Source organism: Chelonoidis abingdonii, chromosome 2 (genome assembly GCF_003597395.2).
Source record: "Chelonoidis abingdonii isolate Lonesome George chromosome 2, CheloAbing_2.0, whole genome shotgun sequence".
NCBI lineage: Eukaryota > Metazoa > Chordata > Testudines > Testudinidae > Chelonoidis > Chelonoidis abingdonii.
In genome coordinates, this window is record NC_133770.1 from 116,600,372 (window position 1) to 116,621,413 (window position 21,042).

General features: G+C 42.9%; 1 protein-coding gene and 1 pseudogene across 1 annotated transcript in view; one reads left to right on the forward strand and one right to left on the reverse strand.

Annotated features, from left to right (window-relative positions):
- Positions 1-15,221, reverse strand: part of EPB41L4B (erythrocyte membrane protein band 4.1 like 4B) — a 305,664-nt gene extending 290,443 nt beyond the window's left edge. The window contains 2 exon segments of the mRNA XM_075063387.1: positions 10,605-10,685; positions 15,207-15,221. Of these exon segments, the coding sequence (XP_074919488.1) occupies positions 10,605-10,685; positions 15,207-15,221 (96 nt within the window).
- Positions 15,222-19,518: 4,297 nt separating this feature from the next.
- Positions 19,519-20,030, forward strand: LOC116815873 (ras-related GTP-binding protein D pseudogene; annotated as a pseudogene).
- The last annotated feature ends 1,012 nt before the right edge of the window (positions 20,031-21,042 follow it).

The window sequence follows — 21,042 nt, forward strand, 5'->3', positions numbered from 1 at the left end:
TTAAATTACTTACTAAATGCCAGACAAGCTGCCAGCCTGCACTTAGTGAAATTAGTACAATTAGCATCACATCAGACTTGAGGCTGCCAATGAGAAGTGGCTTCCTCACTTAGCGTATGTCTACACCTACAGCGCTACAGTGGCGAAGCAAAATAAATGGGTATTTTCCAACCAAGTCTGATAAGTTGCTAATTCCTCCTGAGTCCACGTTTAATACAAATAAGCAACTTGGGAACATGAATGTAGCTAAATATGTATGATCACAAAGAGACATTTTCTTCTCACACTGCCACATTTGAAATCCAGTTTGTCCCTTGATAAGTTACACTAGAACATTTTTTAAAAGGTAACATTATTGTATTGTTTAGTTCCATGGATTTTTTCAGTCTTCCAAGAAATATAATGTAATTGACTGTTGAGATCCCCTAATATATGTTCTTATGCCTTTTTGAATCCTTGGCCTGCCCACAATATTTATCTAACTTCAAGCTCTTCAGTGCAAGGACTTAAGGACTGTATTGTTCCGTTTTTTTTTTTTGTTTTTTTTTGTGTAGACCGCCACCATGAACAAGCGTATATAAATAACAGATATACTTTCCTCAATAGTATTTTTATTTATAAAAACAACTTGTTAGTGTATTCTAAATATTCCAACAATATTTTTAATCAGTAATGTTTTCTCCTTAAGCCAGATCTTAAAATAAGTCTTTTTTCTCTCTGAATATCTGTGGTTCAAAATGAATGAGGGAGCATGTTTACATTCATTAGTCATATATTATTATACATATAGTATTTACTGTTTTATGGATTGAGTAGATATATATGGCACTTTTCTTGGTACGGACATATTATTAAGATGGCAGACAAATTATTAAGCAAGTTTACTAAGGAATGCCACTAAAAGCTTTGGTGGCATGATAAGAACAACAATGGACACAGACTGAACATCCAGGCAGACCAGCTAGAGATCAGTCCAGGTGGTGTTTGATTTGCAAAGAGGCTACATCCCTTTGGGGTTTGCTATAACGATGATGACATGGGACTTCAACAAAAAAATAAATATACAGAAACAACCTCCTCACAATAAAACTAATGGTCCAGGGGCACATTTAAACTGATGCTATTTGTGGTAATACATAGAACAAAACAAGTCAAACACACAACAGAGGATGGCCACTTTAAACACTTCTTTATTTCCACCCTCTACCTTTTCATGTTTTTAATACAAGAGAAGGAAGGAACTTTGCAAGGTCTGCATGAGAAAACAAATATTTTGCACAAAACTCTGTTTCTTAAGGGAGTGACAACCACTAACAGAAACAAGGCAATGCAATACAAGTGCACATAATTATTCAAACTGCAGGCTTCACAGTTTTAGTGGACCAGGCTAGTAATGTCATGCATTATGTTTACTTTTTATCTCAGGGTGGGATCCACTAGTTGGACTGTGTGCATTTTTGTCCCAGGGTCTAAATGTGTGACTCACATGGTTCTTTTAGTAATCACCAATGAAGTAATCAATCAATTAAGAGTGTGTGTTTTAAAATAAAAGTGATAAAGTCCAGGAAATATTTATTTGATTGGTTGGGCACGTAGAGTTGATGTTTCATCAACATGTGCTCAATCCATATTAATACACGGAACCAGCTGTTCTCTGTGGAATCAGCATCTGCTGCAATAATGGAGACTGAACATTTTAATCAAAATGGTAGTATCAAAGACCTGCGTCACAGAACTGGAGCCCACTGTGGATCTGCTGGGGTTTAGGATTCCTGCTTCCCATCCCACAGCCATGAAAATCCACATCAGGGCTTTGTGTGAAAATGAAGGGATTCTTTTGCCTTTGGGAAGGGCCTGCGGAGGAAATAGTCAGATATTATATTTCCTGTGGTTCTGACAGGAACCACAGGAAATGGCAAGAACCTTTCAGGGGTCTCCTCTGCCCGCTCTTCTAAGAAAATATTAATAAGTCTAAGGTAGAGACAGTAGAACTAGCCACCCTCTGGTGCTCCTAACAGTCCCCCAGGAGCAGACCTAGTCAATTCCCTAAGCCAAGAGTAGCCTAAATGCCACCACTTGTAGGGTGTAAATGGAAAAATTCATGTGGGGGAGGGGGGAAAATCATTTGAGTCACTGGGAGCAATGGGCAGGAGACAGCCACTCAAGACAGAAGCCACCGTTAACCAGAGTAGGTCAAAATGCCATGGCCATGTTGTGAAGCAAGAAAGGGAAATAGGATCTGTTAGCACTGCGGAGGGGGAAGAACAGGGAGGGAAAAGAGCCTCAGAAAATAAAATTACAAGGAGCAAACTGGAGACTCCATATGATGACCACTGCAAAGGGTTGCCCGCAGAAGCACAGCTTCAGGGTGGGGGGGAGTAGGAGGGAAGACAGAAACGCAAGTCCTAAAGAAATCCCCATCTTCCTCCCTGCATCCTTGTCTCCTTCATCCATTTTTAGTTCGGAAGTCTTTTTTACTCTGCTGGACTAAACCCTTCACTTTTACCCTCAGTATCACATATGCATCACCCATCCATTGCTTCCATGTTTATCCCATACCTCTTTCATTCAAGAGCTGCCTGCCAGCTACTTCCTCTTTAACTTCAAACAAGCCAGTGTTTCCCTAAGTTATAAACCCCACCCAGACCCCACTGCCCTCACCAACTGCTTCCTCAGCTCTCTCCTTCCCTTTCCTGCTCCTCCTGCTGTCATGGGAGAAGATAGCTCCCATTAACTTTGGCATTTGCCCTTTTCACTGAAAGGAATAGCCATTCTTTTTCCCTGCCCACACAACTTCTCCTACCTGGAGTGACCTCATACATTCTCTTGCCTTCTATCACCATCTCTGTATTGATGAATCCCATATTTCTCTCTCCAGTCCCAATTTTTTCTCCACTTTTCTCAGACTCTCATTTCTTCCTGGATTGCCTGCTGCCAACTCAAACAGAAAATGATTAAAATTGAACTCTCCATACTTCCTTGAAAACCTTCTCTATTTCTCAGCCATTTCTAGCATCCTCCCTTCCCTATCCCACCACCTCATCCCCTCCCCCACCCCCGGCTTCCAATTATAGTGTTGTTTTTTTATGCCTCTGTCGCCACTCCTACCCCTCTACCCAACTTTCCACCCACACAGACACTGCTATTTCTTTCTATAAAACATTTCTGAAAAATCTGCCCTCTCCATCCACAACGTAAAACTTTGTAAGTTCTTCAACTGAACTGGGAGCCTGCAAAAACTTTAGGTTTAAAGCTGTTTTTTTTTTTTTTTTTTTTTTTAAGAGCAGCAGCTCAGCTTGGAGAATGAAGGAAAGAGTGACATCCTTTTTCCAAGTCCTACTTTTAGCACCCCATCCTTGCGAAATATACCTATAGCTGCCTTCTTCCCAATACTACCCTCCTCAATCTCGCCCTCAGAAACAAACAGATGTTTCCTTCCCAGGAACTCCAAAGACTTGCCTCTCTGCAACCAATCACCTCTCTCTCTCTACACTGTCCCTGTATTTCCAGGAATATCTTCCTTGCTCTGAAATTTCACCCTCCCTCAACCATGCCCCTCAATGGCCATCACTTCCTCACTGCTCTCTCTATGCCTGCTCCCCTCCTTTTAAAGGAGCGGCAGTTCAGAGGTGGCTTTGCTCTTCACTTCCTCTCCCCCAGAGATGGGGGGAGCTACTGGAAAGACATTTTCAATTTAGAATCAAACATTTTCTTCTTAACACAGACCCCATCAAAGGCCGCACTTAAGAGCATCAGAGCCAGAGGCTGTACACTAATGGCATATTCAGCAATCTGGTCTGAAGAGTGACTGTAGAAATGGCATGAGATGGCTCTATGTTTGTCTAAAAGAAATTATTTCCATATCAAATGTGCTCAATTTACAAGTACAATTATGCATTTTCTAATTGCCAGCCCTGCAAACTTCCTTCTCATCACTCATAAGGATCCTGTGTCTTGAACAGAGTTGCACAAATGTTGCTGGTAACTTAAAAGTTGAGTTTGCACACTTGTTAATAAAACAGTATGTTTCTGTCAAGTGAGCAAATGTTACATAGAATCAGACACAAAACAAACATGGAAACAATACCATTTTACACAGTTACTTTTCAGGGCAGAACTGCATGTTTACCTATTGTTTACAAAGTGCACATACAAGTCTCCATTCCCCACCTCCTTCCGAATATCTACACCCTCCATCACAGAACCAAAGACAACATGCACTTACCTTCATCTTTTAAGTACATTATTCTAATTATTCCCCTTCCTCCCACATCACTTGGTAAGTTCTCTAGTTCAACTGTCAACTCCTTGCAGCCCCTCTCATCATCTCAAGCTGTAAAGCACCTAGCAAATAGCAAGACTTATACATCTAACCAAAAGAGAACAATTAATCATTGTGTAGTTAAACCAACAAAGAATACTGCTCACTATAACTGTTTTACTATACTGCTGCTGCAATATATTTAAAGTATTGTATATTTTAATGGGCACTTTTACAATTGATGGTGTTCATATGCTCTGTTGTAAATAGCAGGACGAGCAATACAAAGTGCTACAGACATAACCGAGGTTGTAGAAAAATACAATAAAGTAATTAAAGACTATTGTAATGAATATACTCGCGAGGGCAGAGTTACAGTAGCATGACTGACTTTAAACATTATCCAATTTGAATAGATAACTATGCAAGCCTAGTGTTCCATTAATATTTCTTGCATTTCATTTTTATCAGGTTGTCAAAAAGCAACGTCTATAACGAGAGAAACTGTAATTTTTGTGAATAAGTTTAAATGGGGTTTATTATTGATTCATGTTTATTTATTAATTCTCTACTTGTTACTTTATAAGAAAGGCGTTATTTAATAACACAGTAATACTGTGGTCCTAAGAATAATAATACAAAATTCTTCAGCTCAGAGACAAACATGAATCAATGGATCCTACTGTATGTTAGTAGGTTTAACCACATATTTTTCTCAAATGAAGGGGTTTATTTTTACAAAAGTTCTGCTCAGGAAACAATGTAAAGGGTAGAGGAATGAAAAGTGTTATTTTGACTCCTCTTCTTCCCCAGTGCTATTTACAAATTGTATCAAGTTAGCTGCTTGGCAAATAATAAACCAAAGAGAGGACAGCAAAAGCGAAGAGTTTCTTAAAACACTAAAATGTTATTTTATATTTGCATTTGATGTAATCAATAGAGTTTACACTATTGTTACACTAGCACAGCTATGATGACATTATTCAGCCAAGAAAGGGATATGGTACCACAAAGATGAATGACTAAAAGTAGTAAGGAATTGTTATCTCTATTCTAAAATGTTTCTATAGTACAGAGGTTCTCAAACTGGGGGTTGGGACCCCTCAGGTGGTCGCAAGGTTATTATATGGGGGGAGGGGTCACAGGCTGTCAGCGTCCACCCAAACCCTGTTTTGCCTCCAGTGTTTATAATGGTGTTAAATATACTTAAAAGGGCTTTTAATTTATCTGGGAGGGGTCTCACTCAGAGGCTTGCTATGTGAAAGGGGTCAGCAGTACAAAAGTTTGAGAACCACTGTTATAGTAGCTGTGCTATAGTCATGAAAATAGATGTACCAAAAAGGAAGGCACAGAAATAAAACAAAAGCTACCCACTTGAAAACATTTCATTGATTTAAAGTATTATATTTGTCTTTTCCATTTATTTGATCACTAAAAATAATATTTTATGACACACAACACACCTTCTCCGTAATTATATTCTTGGCACCCAAGAGATTTCTTTATTACAGCAAGGTGATCGTTAGTGAAGGAATGTTTATGACGGACTACCCTCAACTGACAGCTAGAGCTTTATAGCACAGAAGTAGCCATCTCACAAAAAGCCTTCTGATGAAAATACACCAAATTAAAAATGTAGGTCCGTTTTTCAGAAGTTCAGAGCATCCACAACTTTCACTAAAATTAATATAAGCTATAGGTACTCAGCTTTAAAAGCCAGGCCTTAAAAATCTTCATTTCCACTTGAGGATCAGACTACCAAGCAACAACAACATATTTTGTTTTTCTATTCTCAATCCTTATGTCCGTATATAAAAGGTATGGCATCATCTGCAGCTGCTTTTCTTTTGTTAAGTCATGAGAATTCCGAAGCAAGACTCTTAGAGAAAGAAATTATTATTTTGATAGCAGTGAGCAAATAGCCTTCTACCCCACCAACAGCTGAGTTGCAAGGCAAAGACCAAACAAATAATAGCCTCCTGTATCAATATGACAACACATAAAATGGTAAATACGCTCTTGAAGCTTAATAATATACAGCAAGAGCAAGAAAAGGTTGTTCTGATACAGGTCCCTGCTTCCCTTCTCCCACATCAATTCATATAAAACATTCTAGATTTCAGATGTGCACATATGATATCTGGTCAACAAGAACTAATGACACTATTTTACACTCTCCATCCCATGGGCAATCACCTCACAGCAACAGATCTGTAAACTGCCACTCACTTCTTCACAACATATCTAAGTGTAACAGCATCTCTAAGATTCAATATGGGCCCCTGAGGAGTTGCGGGTTTAAGATGCTAGATAGTGCATTATTCAGTTTAGAAAGAATGCTTTCAAGGTACACATTTTGTCTCAAAGATTTAAAAGCAAAGGGAAAGCATGTATCAGTAAGTAATCCTCAAAATGTTACATAAAAAGTTTAATAAAGGAATTGGCTGAAATGCTCAAAAGAATATATTTTTTACTTTGTTTAGCTGAAGGCAGTGCAAAGTCCAGGAGAAGGCAAAGAGAGCAGTAATGAGGAAAGCTTGAGCAGATTAAAGAGAGTGGAAGAGGATATATACATGAAAGAGTGGGAGAGAGAGATATAGGCCAAGTTATGAAATAATTTGAAAGCAGCAGCACCGTAGGTTGTTCACAGAAGAAAATGAGAACAGAAGGCAGATGTTCAAGGCAGAAATTGATAAGAAGAGATAGATATGATCAGGCACACAAGAAAGAATGGCGGCTTTGGTGACAATATTTTGTACAAATAGAAAGAAAAAAAGTGAGGAAAGAACAAGTGGAGACCATAGAGGTGGTAGCTATAGAAAGTGAAAAGTTAGCAGGACTTGAGCAAGAGAGTAGGCAATAAGATTCTCAATTTTATGCCAAAAGCTTAATGTTTACCTCAGAACATTACTGAAGTCAACCTTACCAAACACCTACAGTTGTCTAATTTAGACAGCGGGGCAGCACCAGCATCACTGAAACTAGTCTGACAACGTGTATGTTTAAGGGAATCTAACTTGTACTAAGGAAGGAATTTTAGGAGTTAAAGGTTAACATGGCAGGCTAATAAAATTACACTTTTATATTTTCCTCTACAATACATATTTCCTGCCAACAGACAAACAAGGAAACCAATCAGTCTTTGTAAACGTTATAAATGTCACCCCCAAAAAATCCTTTACTCCACTATGCCATTTCAGGCTCCAGCCCTGTAGACACTTGTATAAAGTTAAGCACATGCACATGTGAGCAGTGTGTTTGCAGGACTGGGGCACGGTATGTGTAAGACTGAGAAAACTGCAGTGCAGTACCTGTTACCAATATGCATGGACTGGAGCAATGCCTCTTTCATAATTTTTTTAATCATCAATTTGGGTGTTCGATGAAAAAGAGAAAAAATGTGGAAGAGGTAAAGATACCAGCTAAAATAATCTGCTGAGTTAGGTAAGATGCTAACAGTCATTCTGAGCTCCCATAGAGTCCTCCTCCACAACCTGTTGAGCAAAAGGAAGCATTGTCAACAGTGCCATACTCCATCTGAGGACAAACACACAATAGCCATGACTTTGTTTGGAAACAATGACTTAGTTATGTTTATTTGGTTTGAGCATTACAATATTAGCCTGTGTGCTATTCACTCTTTATTGGACCACACAAATATTTAAATTGAGACAATAAGATTTCCTTTTAATTTTCAACAGTAGAGAAGTAGGGAGAGTGCCATTATTTCATTTTACTCTGAAGACATAGAATTACTGATTACATGCAATAGATCTGGTTTCATGTCCAGTCGTGTTTTAACACTATATGTTATCTGAATAAATACGATCTTTAACAATAAGCCAGCAATAGATATGTCAGTTCAAATAGAGTATAGCATTGAACTAAATATTTGTTGATCTTATTACATAAACTTCTGTAAGTATATCCTTAATATATTGATTTTACCTGATTTCTTATTAAAATTCTTCCTTAGAAAACATTTTTGCCCGGAAGTAAAATTAGCACTATAATAAATTGTGATTCAGACCCAGAACATTATTTGCTCTCTCCTGTAAGAGATACCAAGATTTCCACTATCTTGAAAAATGATTATAGTTTGAAAGGAAGAGAGGAATTACTAACATTGTCTTAAGCGAAGTAGATGCCCTGCAAGCTTCCTCAGATATCTCTACCCATGCACCCCAAACTTAACCTGCAACACTGCTATTCCAACTCTTGGGTTTCTCTTGAGCAGAGACCATCATGGTGCCAAATTCTGTTGGTTAAGTGTGCACACAGCATAAGTAGGTGCACACAGAATAAACAATCAAAAGCTTACAATGAAAATAAATATTCTGGAACCAGTTCTTTTTTCATACTGTTGAAATTACACATCTTGTAATTAATTATATTGTTGAAGTTATATTAATATAGTCTCCTACCCTAGTTCATAGAGCACCAAACACACCCCTCCCTCGATTAACGCTGTCCTCGGGAGCCAAAAAATCTTACCGTGTTATAGGTGAAACTGCGTTATATTGAACTTGCTTTGATCCACCGGAGTGTGCAGCCCTGTCCCCCCGAGCACTGCTTTACCATGTTATATCTGAATTGGTGTTATCTCGGGTCATGTTATATCGAGGTAGCAGTGTAAATTGGAAAGGGGATATTTCTTCTCATTTTGGTACTACAACTGACTTCTCAACAAAAAAATTGCAAACTCTGAACATCAATTGCACAAAGTGTGTGGGAGAAAGGAGAATATCCGGATCTCTGGAATATGTACTTGTTACATGTCTCCCAGAAATTTATGCGAAACTCTTAAATCTTTAGTCTTACACCTGCAAGCCATTAAATATTTTTAATATTACTGTAATTCAAAAATAACCCCTGAAGCCATACCATGTACAAATATAGTTAAATTGAAATAAACCTCACTGATGGCATAAGAAGAAGCCAGGAACAAGCTTCAGAGTTTGTAATTAAAAAAAGGGACAGCCCAAAAACAACCAAAAAAGAGGACTTGCAAAATGTATTATAATTTATAAGAAAGGCAGATCTGATACCATAGTACTTAACTCCCAGAACTGGGTGAGCTGTAGCAGCTCAAACCAACCCAACTATGGGCTGTCAAGAATTCAGTTTTCAGCCGAACTCTGTTAAAGTCAAGGCAGCAGCAGATCCCAGTGGATCTCTCAGCAGCATGTTTCACAGAGGTGCAGAGATGGCAGCCCGCAGCCTGGTAAAGCTCTGAGAAGAGAGAAATGTCTGTACAAGAAGCTGAGGACCCTTGAAGTTACCTACGCCGCTACTGCCCGTGGGTATTGACCGCAGAGAGAAGTCGTCCCCTCCCGCCCCCGCAAGAGAGATACCCGTGCGGGACAAGGAGAGAATTATGCCTCAGCCACAAGGTACAACGTTGGCACAGTCTGACACAGCAATCCAGCAACTTCAGTCGGAAATGTCAGCGTGCACCTGGGCGTGTGACATTACCAGGCCTAATACGGGGCCGTTCCTGCTCTTTAAACAGCCAGGCTTATCGCCTGCCAGCAACCGCAAAGAAGTTGGGGGGTGGGGCAGTTACTCGCTCCCTCCCCGAATAGTGCTGCACGGCGAACACTAGCTGTGACCCCCACAGCCCCCCCAAGGGGCCTGACCCGGCGGTGTGATCCCAGAGCCAAGCCCGGCTCTTTGCTTTTCCCTACAGAGCTACAGGTGCCGACTGTGGGCGCAGTGACCACCTCTTGCTGAACCGGGGCGGGAGGAAACAGAAAAGGCAGAAATCCCAAGGGGGCAACTACAGCTCCTCACACATCTCCAGGCCCCTTGCACCGCGGATTGCCCCCCCCATCATCACTTTCCGGGGGGGGCACAAACGGCATTAACATGAGCACGAAACCATTACAATGTAGCCGCTCAGATGCGCGGGGGAGAGGAGGAGGAGATGGCGGCTCCCCCTGCCGATGTAGCACGCCCCCATCGGACACACAACCCCCCCCCCGAGCGCCCTAGCCCAGGGATCGTGGCAGTCCCCGGGGGTGAAGGAGCAGGTGCAGCTCCCGGGGGGGGGGGGGGGGGGGGGCACGCCTGCGTGTTTTTCCTCCATACGCATGGCCAGAGGAGGGAAGGAGATGCGAGTGGTTGTCCGAGTGGAAGTTGGGGCTCCCTGGGACAGGGAGGGCAACAGGGGCGGCCAGTATAGTCAGCTGGAGGGCAGGTGCGTGGAACGCACGCGGGGGGGCAGGGGCGGTGTCAAGGGGCTGCACGCTATGGGGAGGGAGACGTGGGCATGCCCGACAAGTGTGTGTTACTCACAAGGGGCTGCACGGTGGAACAGCATGGCACGGCGGGGCTACTCCACCGGCAGCTCCACGTTGAACGTCGGTTCCCGTCCAGCAGGAACACCCGGCACGGCAGCCGGACCGTTTGCTGTCTCCGGCCGCTGGGATGTTTGGACAGCGGCTCCGGCGCTGTGCCCGCTGCCTCCGGGTGCGGGGAAGAGGGAAACCCCTCCGCGGCGGCGGCTCTCTTAGCCCCACCGTCCCGCTCGTCCCCTGCCCCAAAGGCGCCTCCTCGCACCGGGCTCCAGCGTCCAGCTCCTCGCACCGTAGCGACTGCATCGACGGCCGGTCCACAGGTTCCCGCGCAGGAATCCGCAAGCATCCTGGGGGCGCCCATCCCGGCCGCTCACACCCCTGAGCTAGCAGCTCCCGCGCCCAGCCCCGGGGAGCCCTCCCAGAACACACCACAGCGCCACCCGCCGGAGCCAGGCACCGGGGAACAGCCCTCGGCTCCCAGCTCCGCCTCTGCAGCGCCGCCCGGCTAGAGAGAAGGGGGCGGGGGAGATGCAACCCCTCCTGCAACCGGAGCCGCGGCAGGGGGAGCTGCTTGCTGAGGCGGAGCGCGCTGAAACCTGTAGGGGCGGCGGCTGTGGCTTGCTCCTGGGAACGCGTCCCGCGGCGGCCGTTGCCCCCGTGCACAAGGCGCTGCTACCCCCGACTCCCGGCCGAGGTCTGCGCTGGCCACTGCGCCCTGAGGTGCCGGCCGGGGCGCTTCGCACACGGAGCATGGGCGCGGGGCTTGCCGTGCTCCCACCTGCTCCCCGCTCCGGCAGGACGCGCGCACACGCTCAGCGCGGGGAGGGCGCCTGCGCCGGGACTGCCCCCACTCCACCTCCGGCCAACGAGGGACGGGAGGGCAGCGGCCGGGCCGGGGAGGCGGAGGAAGGTTCGAGCGCAGCGTTTCACCTGCGAGCTCGGAAATTCCCTCCTTGCCTGCCCTGTGCACCGGGGAGGCAGGTGCCTGCTGCCCTCTGCTGACCCTCGCTGCCATGGGGAGAGGTCTGGGATCTCGGGGGTGGGACGAGACGTGTGTGCTCCTAAACTGACACTGCAAAGTGGGAGGGGGGAGCGAGGAAATTATTAGAGTTTGGTCGTTGTGTGTGATTTAGGCCGCGATCCAGCCTTGCTCCTCCCCGCTGTTATTTCATTATCCCCTTCCCTCGACCTCCCAGTCTCGGGCTGTCCCTCGGCTCTCGCGTCGTCCCCTTAGCCCTGCGCTCTGCCAATGGGGCTCCCACGCCGCAGGAGCGAGGGCGAGCGCTGCTTCTAGCTGCTAAAATGCCGCGGCAGCAGGTGAAGCTAGAGAACATGTCACTGCACCTGCCCTCCGCCCCAATACCTGTAATAAATACTGCTCCCAGCTCTGTCCAGAGGCTTCAAATCAAAGGGACAGCTGCGCCAGCGCCTGGTAGGGCAGTTTGCTAAGTTAATTTCCATATTGTAATCATGTTACAACAGAAAAACGTTCCAGGTTCCCCCTACTGTGGATTCAGAACCCCCTTTCATCCAGCCATAAAGTTGGTCAGCTTCCCCCTGTCACTATCACACACATCAAGCACTAGTGTGCTGCCCTCAAGTTGAGAGCCCCTGGCTTAGATAGCTGCAGGACACTCATGGCTGATCTGGGACAGTAATAAAGCTAGGGGGGAGGAGGAGGGAATAATATCTAGACACATAAGAAAACGTTAAGGACCACAGGGAAGAGAGAAAAAAGGAAGTGAACTGAGAAAAGGAGTGAATAAAAATGAGGGCAGCGGGAAATAATAACATATATACAGTATTTTTGAAAGCAGTCCAGGCTATTTGAGAAGGACCTCATGCATGTTCACAGAAATGGGATGGATCAAGGACATGCATGGTACATCTTGTATCCAGGGTGGTGCTAGAGAGGGGACACTTGGGAACACCTTGTTAAAAATTCACTAAATAATTGAAGAGAGGATAAGAGAAATGTCTCTGTCTCTGATTAAATGTACCCATCCCTTAGACACTACTAAGTCACTCCTGCAAAAATCACATTCTTAGGACACATACAAATACTGCCTTCAGAATCATCACCGTGTGTTTTAAAAAATAATAATTCCCAAGGGGGGGGGGCTGTCTCCTGAATTTCCCACCTCTTCCTTTACTTTTCAGGCTAAACAGCAGTCCTCCTTCCTTGGTTATGGCTACAAATCAAATAGATAGTTTTGAATAATCCTTCACCCATTCTCTCTGCAAACACAGCAGCCTGGTGGCACAGCATTTAGTATGGCCGGAGGAGGGGACATTTGTAGAAGCCCTATGTTTAAAATATTGGCAATACATCACTTCATATGAAAGCAACAAAGGGCACAATTCCATTCATCCACCTTTCATCATTAGAACAAATGACTGTAAAGCATTTTCTTGCACTAAAGTGCTTGGACATCACTGCTAAATTATCTGGTAGCAGCAGCTCTGCATCTCCTCCCATTGTTCCACACTACACAAGGGGCTCAGATCTGAAGTGCTCACTCTGGTAAAACACTCACTGGATTAGCAAGATATTTGGGCTGATATTTCCCCCCACCCTATAGTTATTTAAAGCAGAATTGCTGGAAATGGGGAGGTGTATATCTCTTTTCTTCATCCAGTACTACTAGAGATTATATCTGCACAGACTTCAGTTTGCATTTTGTATTTCCCAAGTTTGCCATTATTAGGAATCTTCAAATCAAGTGTCATAGGTTAGGGTTCTTTCTTCTGTGAACATTACAAGGCAGATTCTCCAGTCCAATAAGATCATTTTACACTACATAAGTAGCACAAAGTACTCTTAAAGTGACAGAAATCTGGCAGTGGTGGCTCTTCTACCTCCTGATTGATCCTCATCCGTAGTGTAAAGGGAGAGACAGCATGTCGGGGATTGGGATGGGACATGGTGGAACAGTGGGTAGCTCTGACTTGGTGAGCCACAAGCATCTTCCTGCAGCCCCTGAGAAAGAAGCCCTTTGCAGGGGGAAAGTATGAACATCTTTTTCAAACCCTAATCAATCAGAGGGTTATATGAATTATACTTGCTTGACTTTCACAACCAGCATACAAAATATTGTCCAGTGGTTACACTGAAGAGAAACAGTACTTTTATAAAGGAGCCACATACATGCTGTGATTCCATCAGCTCTCCTAAATGATGCAAGGTTAAATCTGATCAATATGTGGGTAAGAGTCCTTCAAAGGAAACCTAGTTGCTGCAGGAAGTGATGCTGGTGATTCAGTAACCAGCACTCTGAGAATCATAGAAATGTTACATTTTGCCTGGCCACATTCCTCTTTCAGTTTTGAGGGGACATGCCCTCAAGTGATACCATGTGCTGTTAAACATCTGCTGCGCTCCATCCTCAAAGTGGCTGCAACTTATTTGTGGGTGAAGATATTCCTCCTAGAATCATAGAAATGTAGGTGCTAGAAAAGACCTCAAAATGCCATCAATTCCAGCCCCTGCTTTGAGGCAGGATTAAGTAAACCTAGACCATCCCTGACAGATGTTTGTCCATCCTGTTCTTAAAAACCTCCAGCGGTGGAGATTCCACACCTACCTCACAGGAGCAATAAAAGGCTTAAACAATATTGAAAAACACTTTGAGATGCTCAGATTGATGCTGCTATAAAGGTGTACATTGCAGTATAATCTTAATCAAGATAGTCCCTTAGATGGGACGTCTTCCTATTGTAGGGTTCTTATACCTTACTCTGAAGCATCTGATACCATTCACTGCAAGAGACAGAATAATGGACTAGATGGAACACGTGTCTGATCCAGTATAGCAATTCCTGTGTTCCTATGGACAGCCCCCAGGAAACCAAATTAGAATAACTAGATGAGTAGAAATAACTGCAGTTTAATTGGGCCAGTATTTGCAAAAAAGCCCCTTAGTGGCATTTGGCCAGTGCCAATTTGGTAAGTGGTGTGTAACTACTTGTGACATACTAACCATTACCAAATAAACAACAATGAAATGTAGTAAAAATATTTCTATTTGTGTAATTTCTTTAAGTATTTTGTTTCAATTTAAGTGTCTGGCTGTTTAAAAAGAATACACCACTTCTTAATAGAGACAGCTACTATTGGATGTCCTAATTAAGATAATTCTATTGTGGTATTATATGCATTGTCTAAAAATTAGAGACCTTTTTCTTTTCTTATTTTGTGTCATTGTCTATGCATTTTTGGATTTTGCTGCTCTGCCAGACTTTCACTCTGTAAAAAAGAAGAGTACTAAATTTAAATTGCACATAGCTAGATTTTCTTTTTGTGTAATTTGGTAAAAATGTCATGTGTCTTTACTGAGAGACTAAAATTTTGCTAGAATATGCTTCAGCTTTCAGTCCTCCTTAAAAGCAACTTGCACAAAAGGGCTCAAACAACAAGCACACATAGTATGGACCAGTTGTCTGATTTAATAAAACTAGAAAGAGAGACCTTGAGAAGATATGAAGATTATTTGGTCATTTAGGTTTGAGAGTTTGTTGATTGTGCTAACCCCATAGACAACAATGAAACTAGTTTGGAAAAAAGTTATTGAAGGAGATGCTTTTTAGCATGACAGACCTCAAGTTATGATCTTCCTGTGGTGCATGGCAGTCACATGTTTGTTTACTTTCCCAAACACCATGTCGGTTATGTGAATATGCCTAATATTATCCTATTTCTGGATTGCTTTGTACACAGACACACACCAAGAGGAAAATGCAAAGGTAACTATAGTATCAGAGGGATAGCCATGTTAATTTGTATCCACAAAAACAATGAGGCGTCTCATGGCACCTTAAAAACTAACAGATTTATTTGGGCATAAGCTTTCATGGGTAAAAAACCCACTTCTTCAGATGCATGGAGTGAAAATTACAGATGCAGGCATTATTATACTGACACATGAAGAGAAGGGAGTTACCATACCAGTGTTGACAGGGCCAATTCGATCAGGGTGGATGTAGTCCACTCCCAATAATTGATGAGGAGGTGTCAATACCAGGAGAGGGAAAGTTGCTTTTGTAGTGAGCCAGCCACTCCCAGTGACTATTCAAGCACAAATTAAAGTTTTAAATTTGCAAAAACCACAGAAACACTAACTCAGGAACAGCAGCAGAGAATCCTGTGGCACCTTATAGACTAACAGACGTTTTGGAGCGTGAGCTTTCGTGGGTGAATACCCACTTCCCCTACCTGCGTCTGACGAAGTGGGTATTCACCTACGAAAGCTCATGCTCCAAAACATCTGTTAGTCTATAAGGTGCCACAGGATTCTCTGCTGCTTTTACATTATCCAGACTAAACACAGCTACCCCTCTGATACTTAACTCAGGACACAAATCCCTGTAACAACCTTTGTTGCCTACTCTGTCCCATATCTACTCTAGCGACACTATCAGAGGACCCAGCTACATCAGTCACATCGTCAAGGGCTCATTCACCTGCATCATCCACTAATGTGATATATGCCATCATGTGCCAGCAATGCCCTCTACCGTGTAATATGGCCAAACTGGACAGTCTTTACGTAAAGAATAAATGGACACAAAATCGTACATCAGGAATGGTAACATAGAAAAGCCATAGGAGAAACACTTCAATCCAGCTGGATATTCTATAACAGATTTCAAAGTATATACAAGTATATAGCCATACTTGAACAAAAAAACTTCAAAAACGACTTCAAAGAGAATCTGCAGAACTAAAATTCATTTGCAAAATTACACCATTAATTTTGACTTGAATAGGGACCAGGACTGGCTTCAGAAGCAACTTCCTCTCCTGGCATTGAACACCTCCGCATCAGTATTGGGAGTGGAGAACATCCACGCTGATTGAATTGGCCTTGGTCAACATTTGTGAGGTAACTCCCTTTTTTTCATGTGTCAGTATATAATGCCTGCATCTGGAATTTTCACTCCATGCGTCTGAAGAAATGGGTTTTTACCCACAAAAGCTTATGCCCAAATAAATCTGTTAGTCTTTAAGGTGCCACCGGATTCTTCATTTTTCAAGGTAACTATATGTTAAAAGGCTTAGAGTAAGTTGCATTTATATGCCACTTTCATCCAGAAAGATTACCAAAGCCATTATTAGTAAGAAGAAAAAAGCCCTGATAAACAACTACACACATAGAACACTTCACCCAACACTGAAACACAGCAGCTGTTTAACAGCAGAGTCCAATACAAAAGCTCTTTGAAGAGAGGCGACTTAGTGGGAGGGACACAAAGAGAGCACCAGCTAAAAGGGAACACCTGACCCCCCCATTGTGACTCATCTTCGCCCCCTCACGTGACTCCTCCCCCCACCCTGCCCCCAACCCAGGGGCCCCGCGCTCTCCCTGTCCCCTCCCCATCCCACATTAACCTGGCAGGGGGAGCTCTGCTCCAGTCCCCCTGGCATGTCTGGAGCCACTAATATACTCTCCCAGGCAGCCTCCGACTACACTGCCTGCCTGGGACGCTGCCCATGGTGTGGCACACAGCTACTGCTCTCTCCCAGGCAGCCCCTGGCCACACTGCCTGGGCTGTCCCAGGCAGGCAGCATAGCTGGAGGCTGCATGGGACAGTGCAGCCGCTGCGTGCCACACCATGGCCAGCACGGCCAGAAGAGGAGAGGTTCTGGCCCTGCCCCTTCATCTTCCCAGCCCCCAGGCTTCCTCCTCCTTCCCCCCAAGCCTGGGGTATTTTGAGGAGGGTCATGTGACCCTTCGTGCTCCCTCCCATGAGTCACCGTTGATTGAATTATGCAAATTATAATTTGGCAAGGACACTAGGGCTAATACTTCTATGCTTACAAAATGTACCACAGACTCTTTAATGACCTGACAGGTAGTCAGGACTTTGCTTCTGTATTATCAGAAGCCTCCTCCAACTGATTCAACACTGAACTAAGGCTTGTCTACATGGGAAGTTATACTGGCATAAGGTGAGGTGTGAATTTAAACTGTTATACCAATGTAACTCAAGTGGACACTCTTATTCCAGGATAAGCTTCTAGTTTAGTTTGTGCTGCTTTGGAAGTGGTTTAAGATAAGATGACAATAGGCACTTTTATTGCTGGATATGTGTGTCTAAGCAGGGTTATACCAGTATAACTACTGTGGTTTAACTGTACCTGCATAGCTAGTGAAACATTCCCATGTAGGCAAGTCCCTAAAAGAAAAAATGTTCCCTGCTGACTACATGTTTTTTCATGCCTCCCGTCTATCTACTGAACAGGCCCAACACTAGTTAGTTTATGAGTGCTACACCAGCTGAGGTTTTCATCAGTTTACTGTACTGATTTTTATATGAGTCAGTTCCCAGAAATTATTTTCAAGCCTAGGACTCTCATCATTAGGGCTAAATAAAAGCATTCATTACCATCTAAAACTGCAATAATATCAGAAACTCATTAAAAAAAGATGACCTTTGACCAATGTGCTCTTTTAATTATAGCCTTCAAATGAGCTTAAAAGGTACTTTACTCAACATATGTACAAATGATCACTAAAGGCTAAAACACTGATGCCTCCTTGATCCATACCCAGCACAGATGATCTTTTCTAATGGCAGATATGTGTCTTTTAATCATATCACCACAGAGAAATAAATTCAAGGCCCTTTGTGCTATGAGGCGCATGAGACCTAAATAACACAGCAAATCCCCCTTTGATATACACAGCAGTGTTATACTGAATTCTGCAGCAACTCAGAAAGTATGTTTCAATGTTAACTGATTGTGAAAACAGTTAGGAACTTTCACTGTTTGTTGAAATAATCCTAGAAATACAGCCAAGGTGAAAATATAATTCATACGCTTTATTCTAAGGCTAAAAGAAAATATATTTGTCGCAGAGAAGGAAAATCTAAAAAAATGCTTAGACGCTCGACATAATCATCTTGTTTGACCTGCAGAACCCTTACTACCTCTGATGATGTGTGGGAAGGAAGGACCCCAATTTACCTGTCAGTGTTGTCAATTAACAACTTTATAAACTCAGCACAGTTGATACTGTTGGGATTTGGGGGTTCCCAGTGAGTCTGATGCTGGGTAGAAATCAGGGGACTTCGATCCAATGCGATTCAATTCAATTTAATAAAGCTTTATTCAACATGTGCACAAAAGAGAGCCCCTGGTACAAAGAATCAGGCAGAGTCCCTCCAGCCAGGAGCCCCTCCCCTTGCTACTTTATAGCACATGGCGCTTATATAACAAGTTATATAACAACTTACATAATATGAACTTTTAACCAATCAGAGTTAAACAAACCATATATGGGTTTGTTTATCACATGCTTATAGTGCTCCAGTTCACATGCTGAGCTCACACCCCTCCCGTGGCCTTTTCCAGACTGTTCCTAGGTCAGTGAGCCACAGCATGCTTCCCTATGCATAAGCACCCTGTAAACCACATTTTATTTAAAATAAACACAACTATACCCTTCAATACAGAAAGAGATAGTGAACATAGAATGCGAATGTGCCTTATCATAAAGGAAAGCTGCACTTTAATTGTTGTTTTTAGAAATTGCGTTTACGCTTAGAGTGTGATTAGCATATTTTACAAATGTGATTGAATAAATAAATAACATTATTATCTGTCTAAGGATTGTACAGAATGATTTGGTGGACTCAATCCACCTCCTATTGAACAAGCATCTGCAAAACAATTGGCACCTGTTGTAGCAGTCCAAGTAGAAAATCTAGCAAGGACTAAATGTCCCACTCACCTCAGAATGTGGCTATTCATGTCAAAGGAGTGGCATATAGATGGGGAGTTGGCTCAGCAGGGAGCCATGTGGGTGAGAGGAGCATGGCCAGGATGAGCCAGGCAATGAGGAAGCTCTAGGAAAGCGAAGGAGGAAAGTACTATTGTTGGGCTAGCAGATAATGGGGACAAAGTTGATTTCTTCTTAGAGTAGAGCTGGAGACCAGAGATGATGAAATGTACTATGGGACTTGCCTGGGCAAATTAACTTCTTTTTTGACCCTCCATGATTATGAGATGATTTGCAGAGATATTGGGGCACTGCTGTTTGTCACTGATTCTCTGGATGATTACATGGAAGCCTTGGCTAGGTTGTATCTTACCATGACCTCAGGATATAAAGTGAATACAGACATCAATTTTGAAATTTTTGTTCAGAAAATGGATAGTTTGTCTGGTGATCACAAGATTGAAATCCAAAGTGGCATTCATCAGATGGCAATTGATGACCTTACAGATCATAGATTGGAGAAAATTCATCTCAGCTTTTATCTGACAAACATATATGATCAGTTCTATATTTGAAGCCCTTAGCAAAGTAGTATAGAAACTGATTCCGCAGCTCTCAATGCTAGAAAACCTATATAACCTCTTCATTTCAAACTTTGGGACTGAGAAAGCATTTTTATTTGATGTAGTCAGTAAAATGTATATTGCAACTGACAGTACTCCAGTGATATGCAAACTTATGAGCTAACGACTAATAGACTGCAACTTCCATTGCTTTCACAAGGGCACACATGAAGTATTTGAAATGAGAATGAAAGTAGTGAGTGTGCTGCTAGCTGACCAGGTGTCAGCTCTTGCCAAGGCTTTAGGCCACAGCCAAGCACTGACAAATTCATTGCTGGAAATCAGTTTGTTGCACTTGTGTGTTAGTATAAGTTCAATAACTATCTTAACCATAAAAAATGTGTTTAATGTTTATTAAATGGTTGTTAGTTGCTGCATGCATTAATCTCACTTACATCTTTATTACATGCTATAATATTGGAGTTTCTGCTTTATGACTGTAAAAATGTTGGTTCTGAAACTGTAAACTTAGTCAAGAGGACTCGTCTCCTAACCATCAAGAAGGTATCAAAAGTCAATGGGCCAGTGTGGGACATCACAATACTAGGAATTTGTTAATTTCCGCTTCATACCCATGAAGGGGCTACTTGCAAAAGGGCTCATCCTATTAGCTTGAATTCTGGAAGAAGGATATAAAAATAGCTGACACAAAATTTTTTCATCCTCTTCTGCTGTTGGGACTCTCACAGTGCTGCAGTTTATGAAACAGAAGCAGAGATCCCTAGGGTCAACCTGAGTTAGCCCTAAAAGACATTCAGATCTGATAGATTACTACAACTCTGTCACCTTTTAAAACCAAAAACTGTAACTCATCTATCAGAGGGGTAGCCGTGTTAGTCTGGATCTGTAAAAGCAGCAGAGAATCCTGTGGCACCTTATAGACTAACAGACGTTTTGGAGCGTGAGCTTTCGTGGGTGAATACCACTTCGTCAGACGCAGGTAGTGGAATTTCCAGGGGCAGCGTATATATATGCTAGCAAGCAAGCTAGATATAGAGGTTAGTTCAATCAGGGAGGTGAGGCCCTGTCTAGCGTAGAGTGTGAAACCAAGGGAGGAGAAACTGGTTCTGTATTGCAAGCCATTCACAGTCTTGTGATCCAGAGCTGATAGTGTCAAATTGTGCAAATGAACTGAA